Source organism: Haliotis rubra, unplaced genomic scaffold (assembly GCF_003918875.1).
Source record: "Haliotis rubra isolate DU_JTF1 unplaced genomic scaffold, ASM391887v1 Scf1259, whole genome shotgun sequence".
NCBI lineage: Eukaryota > Metazoa > Mollusca > Gastropoda > Lepetellida > Haliotidae > Haliotis > Haliotis rubra.
The window spans coordinates 164,629-189,478 of record NW_025765180.1 but is presented as its reverse complement, the minus strand read 5'-3'; the positions used below and the strand labels follow the sequence as shown (position 1 = coordinate 189,478).

The following is a 24,850-nucleotide window of genomic DNA, read 5'->3' as shown; positions in this document are numbered from 1 at the left end:
AAAAGCGTGTGTTAATACAAAGATGTAATATCCCAAGTGTCGTATGAAGCACAACGCCACGGGAATCATGTCTACGTGCCTCAGCAGTGTTAGTGTGTGTTGACAGTGAAAGGCTGCAAGGTGTCGAGTCCGTGCCAACCACACCGGTCTTGTTTCACCCATTGTCCGGCGTTTGTTTGAGCAACCAGCCCACTATGCCAAACGTAACATATGCACATTATGGATTTCGTAATTTGTGGACGCGTGATGCCATCTCTCGGATGAAAAAGGAATTAAACATCCACATTTAATGACTTGAACATTCGGTGCGACATGAAATCACATTTATACATTTTTTAATGTCTGAGAGGAGGAGACGCTCACATCATATGCATATTGTTTTTTGTATTCAATCACAACACGATTTCAGAGGGCCCCAATCATACATTGCGCCGTTTTCTTGGCTGTAGTTAAAACGGAAAATCGTTTCAACAGTCAACTACGGTTATAACGAACTCACAGTGACCACTAATGTTAGTGCGTTATAAACGTAGTTCGTTATAAGCAGTTATAACCGTAGTTCTACAGCTAAAATCTACAAGTGTCATGACAAAACAGTTAGTTCGTTATATCCGTTAGTTCGTTATAAGCGATTCGTTATAAACATAGTTTACTGTATTCGGGATAAACATACTAAAATTCAAATTTACTACAACTCCAATGCTAGAAAAAATGACGACAAACAATCTTTATATTACGCATAAGCAGGCATAAAATAGGGAGAGCTATATTATGCTTATTCGTTTTTGTGCACGTGGACCCTCATCGACACTTTGGTCTAATACCGGCCCTCAGCATTTCTCGACATATTTTCAACGGTCTCGATACTTCGGGTTAACCAGGTAGTATCAGATACATACAAATACTGGGAAGTGGCTTGTCAACTAAACAAGACGCACTCAAGCATAATCATTTAGGCTTCAATTATAAAATCTTTAATAGTCAGGCTTGTGATAGAAATGCACACACTGAGACGATTTTCGTCAAACTTTGCATCGCGGAGAAATTATTAACCGTAACCGTCCTAAAAGAACATTTGTGTAACAAAGATCGTGCACAAATTCTACAGACCCACGGGAGACTCGGAACACCCACTGATACGCTTTACAGATCAAGTGAAAGGAACCAGGAAGTTCTTCACAAACAAAGGACAAGTAGGTTAGGTGTATGGGTAATGTGTTTACAGCTGATACCAGATACATGCATTCCTTAATAGAAACATCGACAACATTTCTACAAAAATAGTCTGTGTTAAATTTGAGTCACCAATTGAATTATTTTTTCGCAGAGTAATGGATAGGTGTAAATGCGATTTTCATTCTCCGATCCCTGGGGATCAGACATCCCGAGCTGGCTATAATGCGCTAGAGGTTGTCAGTCACAGTGCCATCTTATCCTACCGGGTACCCATTCACTGCTTGGTGAACAGTGGCATATTTCAAAAACATTGGAGTATGATAACACTCATGTAGCCTTATGGTTAAAGCGTCCCCCCGTCACGCCGAAGACCCGAGTTCGATTCCCAATACGGGTACCATTTCTGGTGTCCCCCAGATATTGTTGGAATATTGCTAAAAGCGGCGTTATACCATACTCATTTACTCACCAATTCCAGATGCTGAACCTGTTGTTATCGATAGCTATGGTGAACTACTGACCCTCCGAGACAGTGAGATTCCTGTTTCAATTAAATATCTATTGGTTTTTGGGGCACCTCGCTCATGTAATACCAAAACTGCAGAGACATAGTGTTTGGCGTAAACAGCTCTAATCAATGCTTGTAAGAGGCGTCATACCAAAAGGCGTTAAAATATGGTACTTGTTGGTCCATGCCTGGCGCTCGGCATTAATGGGTACATCAAGGACTGGTCGGCTCGGAGTCAGTATAATGTGTCTGAGTGGGGTATTCATGCTTCACTGCGGCATGGTATCTCAGTGGGCTAGCACTATAAAACCAGCTTAAGTCTGGGCTAGTACAAGCAGCCGCACATACACATACACATGCACGTCTTCATATGAGCGAAATATTCTCAAGCACGACGTAAAACCCAATTTCACCTCACCTCACCTTGTAAGAGGCGACTAACGGGGTGGTCAGGCTCGCGTACATGGATGACACATGTCATTGTGTCCTTTCTGTGCAGATCTATGCTCATGATGTTAATCACTGGATACTCCGTCATATAGTCGGAGTGCAGCGTTAAACAAAAAACAAACTTACTGCTGTCCAACTAAAAAAACAAAAAACATTTATTTCAAACAATTCCAACTGAACATTAAGACAGATCAGCTGCAAATTCTAACCACATCTCTGAACTAAACCTTTCTCAAAAGTTATCTATAATATCAATGTATGTAATTTTACCTAATTGCAATCAAACAGATCTCACATATAGGGAACATGCGAAAATCGATTAAAGGATTTTTACATTTAAATATTTGAAAAAATGTATGTACACTGAAAGACTATATAGCTTTAAGTCCGAATTTGATATGTAACATTTGGTTAATTACACAATTCGCTGAAAGTGTTTTGAAATACATTAGAAATAAATAATCTCAATGCCTCCAGCTGATGGTCACGTAGTTCTTCATTTTTAAAAAAATATTTACACTTGACATATTTGGAAGAGACAATGTGCCACGTGATTGCATCACCAATTAGGTCAAGGACAATCCAATCATAACTCGGGAGCAATGTCACGTGACACATATAGTCGTACAGTAAGAATATGTGGATTAGTATTGAAAACATGGAAGCATATTCCTAAGGGACACACAACTCAACAACAGTTTAATGTATCATGCAAAATATACAAAAAATAAAAGGATCAGCAAATCTTTTAAAAATATGCTAAAGACTTGTATTGGAATATAACGCCATCATGAATGGATCGCGATGTTTCCATGAAAATAAATATGTGCGGTTTCGTATAACCAACACACCAATTTTATATAAGTTATAGAGGGTTTTTAAAAAAATAGAGGTTTGCAAATGATAAAGTCTGATTTGTTATGGTATTTATTATAAATAAACCTCATTATAAATAATTTTAACCAATCCAAATATAATTATTTACACCTAAACATCATAATTGAAGTCTGTCAGGAGTCTAAGATTTGCTCATCTGGTAAAACTCGATCGAACTTTCATCACCGCAGCATCATCAGGATGCTTAAAACAACAATGGACCAAGATACAGCGACTCTGCCACTGGAACCGCAAATTTCCCGCACCTCGTCGTAAGGAGGTGGGACTCGCACCCGCCTACTAAACACTGGATCAGTGTCCTTGTCAAAATGAGGGATCTTCACCACCTCGATATGGTCATCGCTGTAAGGAGTTGTGTCAAAGTACGCATAATACGGCTTCCTTCGGAGAATATCGACGTGGGTGGTATACCAAAGATCTCCAGGCATCGCCTCCATCTGAAATACATTCTCCTGCTCTGTTGGTCGAAGATGATATTCCCCCATATCGCCATATTTCAGATATAGGGACTCGTTGACCCAGACCTTGATGTCCCCGAAGGCCAGGTTCCGATAAAATGACTGGTAGTCTTCGAGAGGGCGTTTCGATTCGGACGCTGGTTTGATTTCACGGTTCACGTAGGGATTGTTCTTCACGACAATGGTAAACATGGCATCAAGGGTCTGGCAGAAGTCTTTGAGGTGGAAGGATGGCTGGCCGTGGATCAGCATGTCCAGAGCATAGGTGTTCATCAGTGTTTTGGCAGCAAAGGTTTTGGGGCCGTTGTCGCCTGTGAAGGCGGTGAAGACGCCCACGTCGCGGTCGGGGATGAAGCTGGTAAGACTCTCATACCCAGGGGAGGGTGCCATCTTGGGACAGTACAGTGAAGCCTGCAAACAGCAATGGATTCAAGTCATTAAAAGGTAAACGTATGCCACCTTAAAGGTTTATAGTTAGAACAGATGTTCATGATATAAAAGCGGAACCCGTGAAGATCCGGGTAAGAATTGGTCTTCACCACACCTTGCTTGTGGTAAGAGGCAACTAACGCGATTGGGTGGTCAGGCTCGCTGACTTTGTTGACACATGTCATCGGTTCCCAATTGCGTATTGATGCTTATGATGTTGGTCACTGGATTGTCAAGTTCAACAAGCAAACACACAAACAATATAAGATCGGAACTATGATCACTTTGGGAAATCAAGTAGCTAAATAGTTTGGTTTGTTGTTGAACGCCACACTCAGCAATATTTCAGTTATATGACGGCGGTCTGTAAATAATCGAGTCTGTACCTGACAACCCAGTGATCAACATCATGAGCATCGATGTACGCAAATGGGATACAATGACATAGCTAAATAGTGAAAACATTGCCTTGTCACACTGAAAATTTAGGTTAGGTTCCCTTCAATGAGTGAAGCCCATTTCTGGCGTCCTATCCCGTGATGTTGCTAGAAAGTTGATAAAATCCGACTCACTCACCCCGATAGTGTCCTTTAATCCAGCCCAGCGTGTTGGCCTCCCTTGTGTAAGACACTTGAACGTCTGGCTGACTGAAGCCCTCCACCATCGCGTTCCCAGCATCAGATCGTGTCGTCTGCCCCCGGAACAGCTCCATCAGGGCTTCTCTGGAAAGGATCTGGCCGCCACCTTGCGTCCCTCCCTTGTTCAAGTTAAACTGAAGCCATTTGGCCATGTCGTCTGCTGTTGAACAAATGGACGACCCTGCAGCGACGATTTCTTGACCTCTGAAATAAAACATGAAAACTTGATTGTTTTACCATTGAAAACACTTAATGGATTCTCTATTAATCTTCAAAGGGCAAGTTTACATGAAAATTACCCTTTTGGTCTTGCATTTCTTCAGCATTAAACGTGTTTGCCAAGTAGTTTCAAATCCAAAACTGTACAGATATCACAAACTAACTGACCCGTGAAGGTCCGGGCTGGAATGAATCATCAGTAACCCATGCTTGCCGTAAGAGGCGACTAACGGGATCGGGTGGTCAGGCAGGCTGGCTTGGTTGACACATGTCAATATCTCTCTCTCTCTCTCTCTCTCTCTCTCTCTCTCTCTCTCTCTCTCTCTCTCTCTCTCTCTCTCTCTCTCTCTCTCTGTGCCTCCCTCCGCCTCTCATTCTCTCCCACTTTCATTCTCCAATCCTCTCTCTTCCCCTGTATCTCTCTTTGTCGTTTTCTCTCTCCCCGTTTCTCTCTCTTCTTTTTCTCCCCGTTTGCGTCTGTGACACTCTTCCTCTCTCTCTCTCTCCCTCTCTCTCTCTCCGCTTCTCTGTCTCTCGACCCGTGAAGTTCCGGGTTAGAATGGACCTCCAGTAACCCATGCTTGCCGTAAGAGCTGTTGATCACTGGATTGTCTGGTCCAGACTCGATTATTTACAGACCGCCGCCATATAGCTGGAATATTGCTGAGTGCGGCGTAAAACTAAACTCACTCACTCACAAACTAACTAAGTTATTTGTTGCATCACATCGATTCATATTTTGCACATTTACCAAGAGTTCTATTTCCACAATAAACACACCATGGTTTATGTTCCCTGCAATATGATGTCATTAGTGCCAAAATGATAAAGGAATGACGTCATTAGGACTTATTAGACCCATTTCACGTGGTAAAGTTGTAAACACTAAACACTAACCGTCCAAACGCGACCTCATGTAGATATCAAAGACACTAAATCTCACGACTTTGGTGAGAGTGCCCTCTGCTGACCGCCGCACCTTGCACGTCATGTATCAGACACGATAATGGAATTTGATTATTCAAATTTCATTTACGTCAGTCAATGTTACAATATTGAACAAACTTTACGGATTCTTATACCGTTGTCAAGCAAGATTGGTAAAAAAATCTGTATCGAAACGTCGCACTCACGAAATAAAAGAAATTGTGATCTATAGAGTTTGTTCAATATTGTACATCCCAACTTCTAAAATGCCAGTCAAATGTTAGTCGATGCTAAAAGTGCCACAAAAGGCCAAATGTTTGCTTGTCTTAAATAATCGTGTTCTCCCCAGTTAGACTGTGAATATGATCTTTTTTCAACGACAACAGTTCGGTTATTATCACTACTGTCCATATTGAAATAAGTAATTTCATGAGAAATTAATACCTCCCCCCCCCAAAAAAAAAGAAAGAAAAAAAAAAAGAAAGAAAATACGATCGATCAAGTAATAGGTACTGCAGATCTGCAAGTTGTGCAGAACACTGGCAGATTAAGGAAAGTGTTGCAATTTAGTATTTATTAAATCCATGTAAACGAATCTTGAAAACGCTTGGCTTACCATCGATATATAAATGTTACTGAGAATGTTAATAATTTTGCATCAATGTATATGTTTATGTTTTGAAACGTTGACAAATTTTGTCTTCAAACAAATGACAAGGAGTAGATCGATATCATCTGTAAATGTAATAGTAAAACATTATGATATTTATCATTTATTTAATTTACATGCAAGAAACGTATCTTAAAAGGTATCTTTTTCAATACAAATTTACTTGTATTGTTATATTTCACAAGGTACTGAGGAAGTACAGATCATGTTACTTGCTTTTTATACAGTGAGTGAGTGAGTTTAGTTTTACGCCACCCTCAGCAATATTCCAGCTATAATCGGCGGTCTGTAAATAATCGAGTCTGGACCAGACAATCCAGTCATCAACAGCATAAGCATCGATCTATGCGATTCTAACACGGATTTCCACGGGTCGCTTCGTATGCAGGAATAGTGCTTGATTATCAGGGTTGTCCTGAGCAGACTGAAAGTGACCAGACAAAAGTCAGTTGTATCTAAAGTTACCTAGACCTAACCAAGGGCCATATTTTGTGTTAGTTACATCTTTTTTAGAATTTCAGCATACTGACGTCAATTCATTCTTTACAAAAACTATCTATCCAGGGACTCTTCCTCGTTCCTGTTACTGAGCTTTTCATAATTTGCAAATTTCAATTCAGGAATGAGGAAAGAGTTTATCAACCTTCTGTACACGATCCGTCACAACTAAGTTTTTATGGCACACCGTTTGTTCGGAAGAGCCCGACATTACTGTTCGGAATGACCCAACCTGGGTGTTCGGGCGAGGAGTAAAAATATATGAAAAATTGATGATGTGAAATATCTATTAGCAAAATGATTGGTGGATAGGACTTAAGGCCTTTGTATGTGTATGTTTTCTCAATGAGCGGTTCTTTGTTAGCATTACTTATTGCTTCATATAGAGTGGAATCTGTCTATTACTGACTGTTAATTAAACACAAGAGGAATTTGGCGGGATATGGTGTTAGCTGTAGGTAATACCTGACACCGCTCAAAGTCTTAAGTTAAACGTCGAACTTTACTGGGAGAATTGATTTTTTTTAAAAATCGTTTCATTATGATCACCGGTATTGTTGTTGTTGTTGTTTGCTCGAACCACCAAAGGTCATTCTGAAACATCGTCGATGAACCGATAATCGCTGAGAATGTTTTGGAAAAAAAGCCCTATCTTTTCCTCTGGGATTTGACAGAAGACCAGTCTAAATCAATTTGCACCAATTGCGTCATAATCAAAGGGAGGTAACTCTGCCCTGTTTAGCTCGGCAAACAAAGGCCTCATAATGGCATAACATTTCTGTATACATGTATTTCAATTGAGGGTTATACTTTCGTTGTAAGAAAGATGTGTGTATATTTTCAAGTATTGATATAAACTAATTCAAAAATTCCATTTGTTTCACAAAAATAACCGTGATTCTTTCGTGAACACTTCCCCATTAATCTGTACGGAAAACAAAAGTCTACCTTATGCCATATGATTGCTGGTTCAGTCTGGAGGTTCATACTATTTGCGGAGCGATAATTAGTTCCGTCTAAAAGCTGTTGAATCAATATAATCCAGAGGTGATGTTACTTGAAAAGTAACACCCATCCATCCCGTGAAGATCCGAGTTCGAATTGGTCTTCAGCAAGCGAAGTTTCTTGAAGGAAGCGACTAACAGTATAGGGTGGTCAAGCTCTCTGACTTCATGTCAACGTATCTCAGTCGTGTAGATGTAAGGTCATAAGGTCCGTCACCAGATTGTCTGATCCAGATTATTTACATGAAGCTGCAAGACTACTGACTGCGGCGTTAAACAACAAACAAATCCCATGCCACAAACAACACGAGTTCCAGCAATGTGTTCTCGCTGTTGCGACACAAACAGTAAGTGGTTTTCCACTGTTATCATGCCAGTTGTCATGACACATAACATCTGTTATGCTCCTTTATGTTGTTAATGAAGGGATCGTGCTGAAGACGCAACGGTCATACCAGACCTGTGCTTACTTATAATTAACCATCAGCTATTCCTGCCGACAGATGTCCCTGGATATCAGGTGGATATTTTTGTCATTCTGTTCCCCAAAGCTACAGTACTCTTCAAACCGAAATTAAACCGTGATTATATTCAGGGACCCTATCCACAAAAACGTTCGTAGCACTATGCCATTCGTTAACCAATGATAAAGTATAGTTACGACAGGTCGTAACGTTACGAACGCTCTGTGGATCGGGACCCTGATCATTTACAGGATCGCATAACTATCCTGTCATAAACGTATCGCGATTCTATAGGCCTCCTGTCATGACCTTTACGCAATCCTGTCGGAATTGTGCGTGGTCTTGTTGGGAATATCTTAAAAGTATCTTGTCAGGTATGGTATTCTTAACCTATTCAGATAGGGATCGAGTGGTGTTACGTTCAGTGTTCAGTTGAGTCACTGTCCAGATGTTATCGGAATCATCTAGCAATCTCAAACCCATAATTGTACTGAACGAGTGTTTTTTGGTCTAAATCGGGTCAGGGCCCCGTTCCACAAAGCGTTCGTACCGTAACGTACGACCTATAGTAACTATATTTTATCACAGACTTACGAGTGGCATAGCGCTACGATGATCGTAAGCATATGTTAAAGAATTGGAGGTAGAATCACCATAACACTAAGATCGCTTTGTGAAACAGGTCCCGATCAGATACCTTTAGAATGGCAAACGCCTTCCTTGGGAACCTTAGTTTGAATAGTAGTGTACATCTACCGCAAGGTCACAGCCTGTCGCCTCCACTCACTTCATAGCTTCCATTGGGATCGGCATAGGGACTCCGTTGTAGCTCATGACGGGCTGGGCCAGATTCTCCTCCTGTTGGACATCCTTGGTGATGAAGAACGTGTCTGTCATACCGAGGGGCGCCAGGAGGTGGTCCTGCACCAGCTTGTACCACGTGTCCTGTCCCAGGCTGCGGGACACCTCCTCAGCCACGGCAAACAGCAGGTTGTTGTAGACATATCTCTCCCGGAACGTGGCCACCTTGGGTGCGAACCTCAGTTTGCTGAAAGGAAAATATAGATAACAGGAATAACAAAATATAAAATTAATAAAAAAATTGGGGGAGACCTTTTTTTCTATTGTTTTGTTGTTAAACGCCGCATTTAACCATGTTCCAGCGATCTGTACATAGGTCAGGACCAGACAATCCAGTGACTGACTGACTTGGATACAATGACATGTGTCAACCAAGTCAGCAAGAATGACCACCCGATCCCGTTAGTAGCCTCTTAGGACAAACAGTTCTAACTCGGATCTTCACTGGCAACATGGATAGTGCGAATTAATAAATGATTATAACTAAGCAATTCAATAACGTAACGCATGGCTTACTTTGAAAATGGCTTGGTTTACTGCATTCACTTAAATGAGCATATTTCATATAAATTGATTGATACAAAAAATATAGCTTGACTTTGTGATGGTCAAATGCTCCCTGACCCGTGAAGATCCGGGGTACAATAGGTCTTCAGTAACCCATGCTTGCCACAAAAAAGGCGACTATGCTTGTCGTAAGAGGCGACTAACGGGATCGGGTGGTCAGGCTCGCTGACTTGGTTGACACATGTCATCGGTTCCCAATTGCGCAGATCGATGCTAATGCTGTTGATCACTGGATTGTCTGGTCCAGACTCGATTATTTACAGACCGCCGCCATATAGCTGGAATATTGCTGAGTGCGGCGTAAAACTAAACTCACTCACTCACTCACTCAAATGCTCCCTGGATATGACGTAATGGATACCCATGTAGGGAATCGAACAGGGGGTCTTCGGCGCGACTAGCGAACGCTTTAACCACTGGGCTACCTCGCCACCCTTGAAAAGCTAGGAAACACTACTTCTTTAAAGCGAACTTGTTGAATAGTCTGAATATGTCGTGGCAACCTGTTTATGAGAATCCGTTGCGCAGCAACTGTGTTTTGTTCAAGAACAACAAACAGCGAAGTAAAGCAGATTATATTTTGCTCCGTCTGTAGAAATAACGCCAGCACAGAACTGAAGCACCACCTGCAAGTTGCAGCTTGTGGCGTGGCTGGTGTACGACTTAGCATTACTCCACAAAATAGATCAGAGTACAGTACAACCCATCACTTCAATGCATCAACACAGGGGCGGTTGGGTAGCCAAGTGGTTAAGGCGTTCGCTCGTCACGCCAAAGACCCGGGTTCGATTCCCCACATGGGTGTAATGTGTTAAGCCCATTTCTGGTGTCCCCCGCCGTGATACTGCTGGAATATTGCTAAAAGCGGCGTAAAACCAAACTCACTCACTCACTCATCAATACAAGGTGCGATTGGTGATTGGTGTTTTGGCCGATCAAGCTGTAAATGTAATTTCTTCGGTAATAAAGTGGCCAAGCTCTGTCAAGCTTTGTCAAGCTCTTTCAAGCTGTTTATGTGGCAGCGAAATTCGAAAGTGGAAGCCGCAGAGGTTGATTGATCTAGGTCTGACTTTTTGTCCTGGCGATCCCGTCAGTCGCCTTTCTCTGTGAAGTATGTGGCTGAATCTCCAATGGGACTCAACCACCAAAAGTACTTGGAACTGTACTTTACTAAGAAAGTGATATCCGGAACATGAAGACATTCATTACAAAATGCATTTCTTTTATCTTTTTCACACAGTAAATTTCTCTTTTCTAATATTTGTCAAACACTGATTTTATTTAACACCTGCAATTTATCATGTATTTTATCAAACGAAATGCAGTTTTCCACAGTGGAAGACTAACTACGAAGCAGCCTACATATAAACAAATAAACAAAAACGAAATCCAGTTGGGGAGGGGAGGCATACTCACGAGATGAGGCGGCTTCGGTCCATGGCGTTGGCAAGGACAACGGCGTCCATGTTGCTGAGACCGGTCCTCATGGAGACGATGTCTCTCAGGCTGAGGTAGTCGTTGCGGTAGCGGTCGCCGAAGTTGATGGCTGCACCGATGATCTCCTGCACAGGTGTGTCCCATGTGAAGCTGTAAATGACGTCATACTGGTAACTAGAACGGCTATTGTTGTTGACCTGCTGGGTATTCTATTACAGTTTAAGTCACAATGTTTAACTGACTACTCCTTAACACGGACACGTCCTCCTCATCCCCATCCTGTCCTCTCACCAACCCCACCCCACTTTCCTCCTATAGCAGTAGTGGAAGTAGTAGTAGTTGCAGCTAGGGTTGGGTATTGCCAAACTTTTCGTATTGGTGAGGTGAGGGTGAGGTGAAATTTGGTTTAACGTCGTGCTTGAGAATATTTCGCTCATATGACGACGTGCATGCGTGTGTATGTGTATGTGCGGCTGCTTGTACTAGCCCAGACTGAAGCTGGTCTTATAGTGCTAGCCCACTGAGATACCATGCCGCAGTGAAGCATGAATACCCCACTCAGACACATTATACTGACTCCAAACCGACCAGCCCTTGTTGTACCCATCAATGCCGAGCGCCAGGCAGGGACCAACAAGTACAATATTTTAACGTCTTTTGGTGCGACGCGGTCGGGGATCGAACCCGCGACCTTCCGCTCTCCGGGCGGACGCTCTAACCACTACACCACGGAGGCGGCTTTTTCGTATTGCGATAGACTGCGGTAAGTGTTGTCGTATTGCAATATGTATTGCAATATATTGTAAATGTGTAAAACATGGTTTAAGGTAATGAAATTATTGTTTCCTTTCTTTTGAAACAATGCCACTGGCCACTGTCAGGACAGATGTGATTGTACAAGAGATCAATTGAATTGTTTCCAAATTGAAGACTTCGCTCTACAGATTTGAACTCGAGAAAAAGCGTCTGCAGCGGCGTCCGCATTCTCTTCCCGCAAAGGTTACTTGTCATATCCTTCTACGAACCTCTGTTCTAATACGGCCATTTTTTCCGGTTCTCGTAAAATCCCCTTATAAATTTTATTCGCATATTCAATAAAAGAAATCCCATTTGTGATTATTATTCCCTTTTCAGAAATGTAATTGGAAATATAAGATGAACATCTGATAATAATTACGTCAGAATGTGTCTTTAACAAATATGTTTTTCTCCTTCTTTCAGTTGTACCAAGGAGGTTTAATTGTTAAGAATAAATAAGCAAAAACAAAAACAGCAATACAATGTATGAGTACTTCGGTGATATTAAGTACCATTGGAATCAAACAGGAATAGAGTTATCGTTCCTGTTTGAATGAGTTCTGATGTTCCTACGCCAATATGAAATCCTTCCAGAGGGGCACGAGTCGCTGTTCGACTTGTCCCGGAATAACACGAGTTGGTCATGAATGGAGACGCCATTGACCCGCCATTACATGACTGAGTTCTGTCTAGAAGAATCTTTTGCGCATCGCGCAGGGGAAGAAATTCTAGTTCGGAAAGCGTACGGAAATTACCGAGACCTTGCGAATGATCACTTATGGAACAACGTCGTTGATTGCACAACTAAATCTAATTGCAACCAATCTCGAATCCTGAGCACTCGCACCATGAAAGGGCGGTATTAGAACAGAGGTTCGTAGGAAGATATGACAAGTAACCTCTGTGGGAAGAGAATGCGGCCTCCGCTATTTTTGGTTGGTTATCAATACAACGAGTGCCGGTACCAATCTAATTTTTTTTCATTTATATGGTTTAAAAGTCATACAAATGCAATTACATTCTCAAAAATATTAATGTATAATAATATAAAGTAAATACAAATGTTATTAGTATTTGTGACTGCAACACGAAAATTACCGATCATGGTCACGGAAATTGCCGATCGCGAAAAGTGTACCGCAATATATCGTATTGTGAAGTTCGAATTGCAATATACCGGTTAACCGGTATTATCGTCCACCCCTAGTTTCAGTAGTAGTAGCGATAGTAGCATTAGTAGTAGTTGTAGTAGTACCAGTAATAGAAGCAGTCGTAGTACTAGTAGTAGTAGTAGCAGTAGTACTAGTGATAGTAGTAGCAGTAGTAGTAGTAGTAGTACTAGTGATAGTAGTAGCAGTAGTAGTAGTAGTACTACTAGTGCTAGTAGTAGCAGTAGTAGTAGTAGTAGTAGTACTAGTGATAGTAGTAGCAGTAGTAGTAGTAGTAGTAGTACTAGTGATAGTAGTAGCAGTAGTAGTAGTAGTAGCAGCAGTAGTAGTAGTAGTAGTGATAGTAGTAGCAGTAGTAGTAGTAGTACTAGTGATAGTAGTAGCAGTAGTAGTAGTAGTAGTACTAGTGATAGTAGTAGCAGTAGAAGTAGTAGTAGTAGTAGTACTAGTGATAGTAGTAGCAGTAGTAGTAGTAGTGATAGTAGTAGCAGTAGTAGTAGTAGTAGTGATAGTAGTAGCAGTAGTAGTAGTAGTAGTAGCAGTAGTAGTAGTCGTAGTAGTAGTAGTCGTAGTTGTAGGTCTAGTAGTACAGGTACGGTGTGTAGTATGTTTGTGAAAAAAATACCAACCAATCCGTGAAACAAAACAAAATCAACGTCAACATGACACAAAAGTAATGTGTGACGCATTGCTATTGTTGCATTATTATGTATCACGTTTTAATCCGATTCAATTTACTGAAGACATGGTAGAATTCTCTCTATGCACCTCTTCAACTTGATCAAATCATATGGTGACATAAACAGACAGATCCCAGCTTATGAACTAATACTTCAGCGCGACGCGTGCGCCACGTTTACTGACTCCGAGATGCAAACAACGACATTGGGAGCCTCACCGTTACACGTGACGCGTGGTACAATTATATTTTATTTGGAACACTGTTAATAATAAATTAATATACAAGATATAACGATTACTAATATATGTTATATATTTCGACTTCGTATAAAAAGACGTGTTGTTTATACGCCCTGCTCACCGCAAGTAGGAAAATGTAATTTGGCACCAATATGGGTGTTGACCTTTCCCGCCAAAACACGAAGCTGTTCGCCCAATCACAGACAGGTGGGACGCATCACATTGTGAATACTCTCCAAACACAAAATCCACTATCTCAGTGCAGTAGAAGTACCTCCAAGGGAGGTTACTGATGGAGGATGCACAAACTGAACAATTTTCCCCCCAGGTTTTAACCATTTATGAATCCTCGCGTCTCACCAAAGGTAGCCCCTTGCAATAACTTTTGGCCTTTGTTTTCGGAAGTCTTTTAGGAATTCGTTCGTTCTAAACAGCTTCCGCGATACGTCACGTGTCGCTTATTGTTTTAGGAGCAGGTCAGTGCGCAGGGTTTGGCTGTCGCGGTTTGAGTCACGGAGGGCGTGAAGGGGCAAAGACTGATTCACGATATTGTTTCAAACAATAAGTTGTGCCCCTTTTTGAAAGCTATGTTCATTATGCCTCAAGAACAAATCACAAAGAAAATATGGAGCAATAACAATCATATGGGCGAAAAGAATTTCTGGACATATTAGGCTTTCAAATACCTGTAGGTATTACTGTTTTAGGGACAATCATGTACGTTCGAAATCATGTGTGTTTGAAATTTATTGTGAACCTAACATTTAAATTATTATCCATCTAATAAAAGTAGGACGTAATAAACCAATATGGGCTGATTACAGAATACACAAAGAAACTGATTGTTAGTCATGTAAACTGATTGTTAGTAATATAAACTGATTGTTAGTAATGTAAACTGATTGTTAGGGTATGAAAAGTGAGTGAGTATAGTTTACGCCGCGTTTAGCGATATTCCAGCAATATCACGGTAGGGGACACAAGAAATGGTCTTCACACTTTGCACCAAGGGTGGAATCGAACCCGGATCTTCGGCGAACAACCGAACACTTTAACCACTAGGCTACCCCATCGTCCAGGTAAGACTGACTGACTGAGTTTAGTTTTACGCCGCTTTTAGCAATATTCCAGCAATATCACTGCGGGGGACACCAGAAATGGGCTTCACACATTGTGCCCATGTGGGGAATCGAACCCGGGTCTCCGGTGTGACGAGCCAACGCTTTAACCACTAGGCTACCCCATCGTCCAGGTAAGAAAAAGGTGCAATATGATAATGAACATCACTCTACAGTTTTTTAAATGTACGGGGCCAAGGATGACACGGGAGTCTAAGGCGCTTCAGTTTTCTGTGCAGAGTTGCCTCCCTTCGACAAACCAGAATCCTGTGTTCAACTTTGTCAGCACCATGCCCTTACTCGTGGGTTTTACCAAAATGATAAACGAGAAACACTTCTTTTAGATGTACAAGAATCTGTATCGAAACGTCGCACTCACGAAATAAAAGAAGCTGTTATCCATAAAGTTTGTTTCATCATTAAGTTAGGTGCAATAATGCAACTCAAATACCACTCGAAGCGCCGTTGAAACCAATACACTCACTGACTGAAGAAATACAGCCCAAATCCCTTTGGCAGGGAAATACTCAGATCCTCCAGATCCGTGATATTTTGCTTACAGCGACTGTTATTTAACTCAATCTCTTTCAAACACCCACATGGTGGGTCTTTCACTCCTCCACAGGGCTGTGCTCACTTCCCAGTACGGAGATTTGCATTTAATTAGGTTAACTGAGGCTCTGCGTTTCTGGGTGTTGAAAATCGTGCTCATCTCACGATCTGTAGTTAAAGATTAGCTCGAAATAATCCCTGTCCAGATAAAATAACAATCATGTTATCAATCGACATTTTAAAAGTTGATAATGGACACACGATGTGCCTACACTTTAGTGTGCCAAAGTTTAGGTTACGTCTCTACGATCAAGTGTTTAAGTTAGATTTTCTGATCGACATACAGTGAAGCCTGCTTATGATGGAATTTCACAGTGAGAAGTGTTTTTATTAAGCTATATAATTATTCGTTCATTCATTCATTCATTCATCCATTCACCCATCATTTATTTATTTATTTATTTATTTTTATTTATTTATTTATTTATTTATTTATTTATTTATTTATTTATTTATTTATTTATTTATTTATTTATTTTTATTTATTTATTTATTTATTTATTTATTTATTTATTTATTTATATCTAATGCCTAAGTCAGGTGTATGAAACTCGTGCCATATCAATCACAACGGTTCACATTGACAAATCGAGCCCTTTACATCCTCTAAATGATACTGATTAATCCGGACGAATTATTTGATGACTTTTCTATATGAAAGCATTCGTGCCGTGCATCCGGAATTGAACGAATAGTGACAAATTATCGATATCGCTTGTCGAAGATGTTACTAAGTACGCTTGTTGGTCAACATACACTTGAAACGGTTCTCACAATATCGCTCACTGGTTTGACAGGATCGTTGTTTTATTTTCATCAGTCACTGGTTTGCAATGTCCAGGTTCGACTGACTGAGTTTTGTTTTACGCCGCTTTTAGCAATATTCCAACAATATCACGGCGGGGGACACCAGAAATGGGCTTCACTCATTGTACCTATGTGGGGATTCGAACCCGGGTCTTCGGCGTGACGAGCCAGCTGTCCAGGTTCGATCATTTATAGACGGTGCTGTAGCCTAGTGGCTAAAGCGTTCTCTCGTCACTCCGAAAAACCTGGGTTCGAACACCCCGCCCCGTGTTATTGCAGGAATATTGCTAAAAGCGGCGTAAAACCATACTCACTCACTATAGGCCGCGGGAATATACATGCTGTTTGAATACTGCTGACTGCGGCATTTAATAACATTCACACAAACACATGTTCACTGCTTATATGTAATATCAGATTTAAAGGTTTATACATTTGGCAATTTAAAGAGCTTCCCTCCTTGTTTCTATGAAGGGTTCAAACCCAGGTCTGTATGTGATGAATGAACACACAACCTGCTCGGGAAAACAGCAGGGACCACAATACACACGTTAGTTTCCACAACACATGGGGCACGATGTGCGGTATTTGTACATACCTATACCTGCAGGGCGTTGATGGTAATCTCACTGAGATAGGGTTCCACACAGAGGCCGACAGAGAGACCTTGCAAGTTACTGTACACTTGACGGAGATTATATGTTATTAGAAAAATGGGTGAGTGAGTGAATGGGTGGTTGAGTGAGTGAGTTTGAGTGAGTGAGTGGAAGTCGAGTGAGTGAGTGGGTGGGTGAGTGAGTGAGTGAGTGAGTGGGTGAGTGAGTGAGTGGGAGTTGGGTGAGTGAGTGTATGAGTAGGTGAGAATGGTTTCATTTTATCCAATACTGCAACAACAACGGCAACAACAACGGCAACAACAAAACGATTCTGGAATCGATGTTGGGCAAGACAAATCAGTGATCAGCGTCAGAAATCGATAACATATGTGATAATTCTTTCCAAATTGTTTTCAACTATAAAATCGTGTTCTTCTTGACTATTGCCACAGTGCCCCGGATAAACCCATGAAGCCGAGTCTATTACATTGTAATGTACCCGTGAAGATCCGGGGTAGAATTGGTCTTCAGTAATCCATGCTTGTCGCAAGAGGCGACTAACGGAATTGGGTGGTCACACTCGCTGACTTGGTTGACACATGTCATCGTATCCCAATTGCGTAGATCGATGCTCATGCTGTTGATCACTGGATTGTCTAGTCCTGACTGGATTATTTACAGACCGCCGCCATATAGCTGGAATATTGCTGAGTGCGACGTTAAACAAGGAACCAACCAACCAACATTGCAATGTTTGGAATCTACTTGTAGGTGGAATGTGGACAACGTGCTCGTGATTCAGCTGACGTACCCGACGTTGCAAACACGATCCTAAAAAAGGGATGCGACCGGTTCTATGGAAACATGCAGTGGAATGGCAAGTTTGTTTATTTCAGAAACTCTGAGATTTCTATGATAATACACCTGCACGAAGTACGACACTGTTGAGCATGGTGGTTAACGTGGCCTTGGCACGTGCTACCTTGTGTTCGGTGCCAGAGAACGTGTGCTGACATGGCACTGTTTGTGTTCAGAGAGTGATTATTGCACTAGAAGCAGGTATGTGTGAGGAACGCCTTACCCCAGCAATAAAGGCGCATTGCAATACATGTACTGGATATCGGCAGGAGTGCACCCTCATTCAGCCAGTATTCCCTCCCCCACACCACAACACACCTTCACCTTCACCCCGCCAACAACACACGCGCCATTCACGACACATCTCCACCCACATAACATTTGACAAAAGAGGCCGGGGTATTGCTGAAAGCAGCACAAGACACACACACACACACACACACACACACACACACACACACACACACACACACACACACACACACACACACACACACACACACACACACACACACACACACACAGAGAGACAGAGAGAGAAAACCACACTCGGACACACATATACACACACACACATTCTGACATTGACAAAATCTAAAGGTTATCAAGCCAAAATTGACACTACATTCTCGCACAATCTTGCTCAAGTACATTTATTTTGAAACTCTTTATGCTTTACTTCTACTGGATGTGCTTAACTTATTATCAAATACATGTTGCATATTAACATTGAAATACAGATTCTGCTTCATGATGCAATTATACTTGTTATATGTCAATGTACATTTCAACACACACATGCACACTTAACACACATATTCACACTCACACATACACTCAGAGCTACACATACACCAGCACCGACAAACACACAATTCACACAAAATACCACACACGCACGCACGCACGCACGCACGCACGCACACACACACACACACACACACACACATCACATCACATCACATCAGCAGAATAACCCTTAATCTCAGGAAGTATGTTGATGAGAACAAATAACTATTTGAACAATAAAGTAGCTCAGATTGGACATTCCTAACCCCAAGGGAACCTAGACCTTCTTCATTCAGAGCTTTTGCATTACGGAAAGGGCTGGCGAAATGGAAATTAATATGGTTCAGCTATGTGAGCCAGACTACCATTATTCCATCACTACACACCTTCATCCTCTCGCCAGCGTACACCCTCCCCTCCCCAAGATGGTCCAGGGGAAGAATGTGACAACACCAGGTCTATAAGAGAATCGTGAAAGGTCGGAGTGTCTTACCCAACACGAAGTTGTTATCACAATAACACACTGACGCATTGTTGGCAAGATGATATGTCTCAACCACCTCCATGTGGAATACACCTAAATTGTCATGGTTACCAATAAACAAATAATAACCTGCCTCCCTCGTAAAGTAGGGAGGTGTGATATAACCGTTTATCTGCCGAGAGCATGTTCAGATGTGAGTTTTTTAACATATGTTTTAATGGAGAAAAAGTCGATTAAGTACCTCTTCAACAGCGGCGCTATATTTAAGAGACAGATATAATGTGAGTGAACAACAGAGCTGAATATAAGAAATGTATTGACGCCTATAGATATATTACAAACCAACATTATTAATTGACGATATTTTTTATGACTTCAAAAAGCATATCGCATTCAGGAGAAAGTATACACTTGAAAATGGGATTTTACCAAAAACGTACAAACGTTATCAACATGCTACTAGATCACCAACACACAATATGTCATTATTAACCACTGTCAAAAAATTTGTATATAGTAAACTATGTTTATAACGAATACGTTGAAAACGAACTGTTTGTGTCTGTCCCGACCACTCTCTGTTTCTAATGGAAATTCTTATAGCGAACTATTGTTATAATAAACAAAAATGAATGGTCCCTTTGGGGTTCGTTATAGCCAAGATTTACTCCACTTTCTTTTATATTTTTAATTTATTAAGTGAATAGTTATGACATAGTCAAACCTGTCTATAACCACTTATATATCGGAGATTGTGTCATACAGAGAACACATTGCATTCGCATCCTCTCTAATATACTGGACAAAAAGAGTTAGGGATATACGTAAATTTTGAAATTATGAATTATGATCTATTTATTCATTGACACACTGATAAAATATCAATCATAAAAATACCAATATCCCTAACTTATTTTGTCCAGTATATTAACAAATATTTTATGGATTACATCGCACTAGACCGATTTCATTTTTGCATTGTTTTTCTATGCTAAGGAAAACCTATTTTGGCCACATCGTCCATTCAGCAAGATGCTATGGTCATCAAATAGATCGGGCTTCCTGCCGACTCTGATAGAGATCTAAACAGGTTATATCAATACATGCCTACGAAGCGATACCAATGAAAGGCCAGAGGTCACTGGCAGCAGGTGCGCGACCGCAATACCCTTCTTTCTCTCACCTCCAAGCACGAAAAACATATCTAAGCTAAATATCATTTATCAATTAAAGATCAAAGGTACTGATATGAGGAATGCAACCAGTCGTATATTCTGTCTGTGTACCTGCAGAGTTTATCAACGGATATGAAACGAATATATGTGCAATGAATACATTAAATGGCCTTAAGGAACACATGTTGCACATGAGATATAAAATTTGTGTTCTTAGATGCCTATACACTAAGTGCCCGCCGTTTTTTATGACGTACCAGGTTTTCTAGACTAACAACTCGTCTCTGAAATGAACATATTTTACTGAAAAAAGTTCATAGTAAAAAAATATAAAATATAATGAAAAGGAGCCCTGAGACCTTCTTCATTTTCAGAGGAAATCTAGACTTGCCACATTTTCTAGACTTGTGTGGGCTTTCTTGGATATATTTGCTTCAGGGTCTGTACGAGAGACTACAGGTTTTCTTTCTTTGGAAATATTTTTATGTGATAGCAAAATATTTTAATAACCTTTAGCAAGTATAGATATTGTTGATGGGTTTTAACAGGTGAATCTCGTGTCAAGAAAAGGTCAATTAGATATAAATTCATTGTAAAAGGTGATATTATACAAAATAAGACACGATGCTGCGATGGATGTTTCACTTAAAGAAGTGAATGAAAAAGTGTAAGTCCACACCCTTCCTGATACGTTACCTCACTCAGTGTGCCTGGGGCCTTAGCTTAACTTCAGCTGAACAAAACATTCATGTCAATGATGTGTAAGTGTTCGATAGGTGAATCCTCTTCAGTCAAAACGGTGTTAGCGCAACCACATAGCGACTGAGAGGCAAAACACCAGTTTTACATCCAGTCAAATTCAGCATAAGTAAGAACCGTCTTTATACTCGAGATTCACGTGAACAATGCCATATGCTTAGAATTCGATATATCCTATATACAATTATGTCGATTATTCGACTTCATGACACAAAAAGCTCGCTTCACAGGTGCTAAAACATTAAACGTAATAACATATCACATTTCAATAAGGCACTGGATGTTTCAGCGGATGACCGAGTTCGGGTCTTCTCAGTCGGCGAGTCATTACATTTTAACTAAAGTAATTAAGTAAATAAACCCCAAAATATAACTAAAAGAAGAAACAAAGAAAGAACAATAATATTAAAAGGTTTAAATCAGTATTATTCATTCCGAGTGTCGGTCTACACCTCACGTGGTATTAGTAAAATCATTATTTGATCGTAATTCATAAACCCACGCTTATGATGTATTGATAGTGTCGACTCGGTCGACAGTCATACTCTACTTTTGACAGATGCGTCTCGTGCTATATGAATGTACCTTTTATTTACATGTTCAGATTTTAAAATAACGGTTCATCAAATATTTAAGCAAGGGATGTTTGTTCCCGATTCAGTGACGAAAGACGTATTTATTGTTTACAGGGGATGTGTTTCACTGACTGGTACCCATTTCGGTAAAACTCTCGTGGTCGTAATTAGAGGGAAGGGTTTTATCGCTTTTATTCAAATGTTTAAAATATAAAACTGAACTCGCAATGTTTTCGTTTCACTTTACAAACGTTTTGGACATGATGACTTTGACTTATTTTCTACATCTGTTTTGCTTCATGCTGATATGGATCCAGCAGAATGTCGACTTTGGCTGTTGCATTTGGGCGCCATATTGCACTGTTCGTGTTTCGCCAGATGGGCCCCGTTATGGACATGTGTTTTGGAAAATCATTCCAAAGTCTGAATAATGTAGATATTTACTTCTAGGTCAGCATAATTTGTCAAAACTACACAGAGTTTACCAGCCTATACTCATCCCATAAATTTTATGATTTGTATTCGAAAGACAGAGTTATCAATTTGAAATTGTATTAGAACATAGTAACGGACATTAGAAACGTTTAAAATTTGGTAAAACCCATGAGTTCATTAGGGGTTCAAACCCGACCAGCAAATGAAGTTATTTTCAAGGGGGCGCAACTCTGCACGGCAAACGGCGGTAACGTAGTCTACTGGAACACCCAGTACTGTTGCTGGAATGTCATCAGTCGATGTCGGTTCTTGGAACATGGCCACACATGGTACATCAACTGTGGTAAGGGGTAAGCCTCTAACGAATTTATCATACCGCCATGTTTATTATTTACCAACACTTGAAGCATGGGATTGAATGACAAGCGTTGCTTGTCGCCATATTGCAAAGTGAACTTCAGACGACACGAACATCAAAATCAATGTTAATACAAGTTAAGCGAAGCCATGACGCTGCAAGGAGATTTTGGCAAACGCCTGTTGACCGGGAGGGATATTTTTGTCTAGTTGTACACAAATGCACATGAAATAAAATTATATCAAAAAGTAATTGAGCATCAAAATCAAGTATTTCTTTATGTAAGGTGAGCAACTACTATACATCTACTATATGTCCAGAATAACAAGAGCTGTTGGGAGAAACAGGTCACTTGCAATTTCAGGTGGTTCCACATGGGCATTTATGGTAAAGACGTCTTTGCGAGTGAGGTGAGGTGAGGTGAGGTGAGGAGGGATGGGTGAGGTGAGGTGAGGTGAGGTGGGAATGGGATGGGTGAGGTGAGGTAAGGTAAGGTAAGGTAAGGTGAGGTGAGATAAGGTGAGGTGAGGTGTGGTGACATGGTGTTTGTAAATTCACAGTTGCGTGCAAAATTATTGCATATTCGTGCGTGTGTGTGCATGTGTGCGTGTGTGCGTGCGTGTGTACTGGACCAATGCTGTATTATTAGCTCTAGCCCGCATAGATACTATCTTGTTTCCATTTAATTTCGCGTGCCAGGCGAGTAACAAGTACCATTTTAACGTTTTTTGGTATGACGTGGCGCTGTATCTTCTAGACTAAAGGGTGATATGCAACGGAATGACATGCAGTTGAATAACATAATTTATATACGTGATTTGAAAAACGCTGTTTCTACAATACAACACAATGACAATAAAAGACAGTACAATACCTGATATAACCCTGGTCTATAATCAGACCATTATTAATTTTAATCATTTTAATTAATTTGAGGATCATAGCTTCGAGGGTATATTCGAGATAACGGGGTTCGTCTGTACTTACTTTTGATGTTCATCGAGCAGCTTTGCCAAAAGTGTTGCAGTGAATGTCTGGGTGATGTCTCCTAGGCAGAACACTGTCTTGGAAGAGGCCGAAACCTGCCTCTGTTTGTTGGCAGTGCCAAAGCCATTCGTGTATACAATTTGTCCATCTCTCACCAAGGACATCGAAATAGCAGGCACGCGAGCACATCGAGCAACTTCACCCAAAAACCTATTCAAATTCGTCTTCTCGAGAGTTGTCAGTGTCTTGGATTCGAGAAAAGGGAAGAATCCCGCCAGGATAACCACTGGCCACAGTGCGACCATCTTCGCTGTTCACTAGCTGCCAAGAAAATGAGATTCCTGTTAGCGCGGGAAACCACAGGAAATCGTCTGCTTACTCTCTGATTCACGTCTGCTGGCCGAACCACGTGGTTGGTATGGATCAAATAGTTGCCGTTGTAAAACAGTGCCACATGCCTGCCGAGTTCCTTTCTCTTATATCCCTTGACTGAAGGTGGGGCCACGTTTAGATGTGGCACCACGCTACTGCACGAGCTGAGACACCCGGTTGGGTGTGGCTGGGTTTCAAATCGTGCAGGTAGAAATATGGGTGGAGCACAAGCTGACGCATCTCTATGGTATATAAAAACACAAAATTGCAAAATAACAGCGATATTTTTGGCCATTGAAATTTGCACTACAGTATACTCATTTCTATTAATACACTCTTGGTGTGCCCCCGCAATACTTCTGGAATATACCAACAAACACTCACTCTATTAAGAGCCAAACCTCAAGGTGACATAAGTGGCTCAGTATACATGGTGCATGGTTGAATACCTTACCGGGTTCGAATCCAAGATTCGCTCTCTTTATAAGTTCACTTTGTCATTGTCAACCGAGTCCAATATTTGTTAGTTACATAAAGACGTTTTCAACGTCTTCATCAACTGAGTGATACCTTTCTTCCAGATTTAATTATAGTGGAATTGAGGGTAAAAAGTAAACATATCTACAAAGACCTCCTGCATGGAGCGCTGCTGATAATACCTATGAGTGGATTGATACACTGATATATGTTTCACAGATGGGTGTTATGAAGCTGAAATATTGTTGGATATGACGTTAGTTCTGATATCTTTGGATGAAATATTTATAAGACTGCAGCATACGGAGATTGTTGAATCGTAGAATGTTGTTCATGGCTTACAGTATGTCACGACAA

General features: G+C 40.9%; 1 protein-coding gene across 1 annotated transcript; it reads right to left on the bottom strand.

Moving 5' to 3' along the window:
• Nucleotides 1-2,265: 2,265 nt before the first annotated feature.
• Nucleotides 2,266-24,106, bottom strand: LOC124266456 (gigasin-6-like). Its single transcript, XM_046701250.1, has 5 exons — nt 23,645-24,106; nt 11,183-11,353; nt 9,126-9,386; nt 4,495-4,760; nt 2,266-3,900 (listed from the first exon to the last, which is right to left on the bottom strand). The coding sequence occupies exons 1-5, from the start codon at nt 23,947-23,949 to the stop codon at nt 3,857-3,859; spliced, it is 1,047 nt and encodes a 348-aa protein (XP_046557206.1). The 5' UTR covers nt 23,950-24,106; the 3' UTR covers nt 2,266-3,856.
• Between the last annotated feature and the right edge of the window lie 744 nt (nt 24,107-24,850).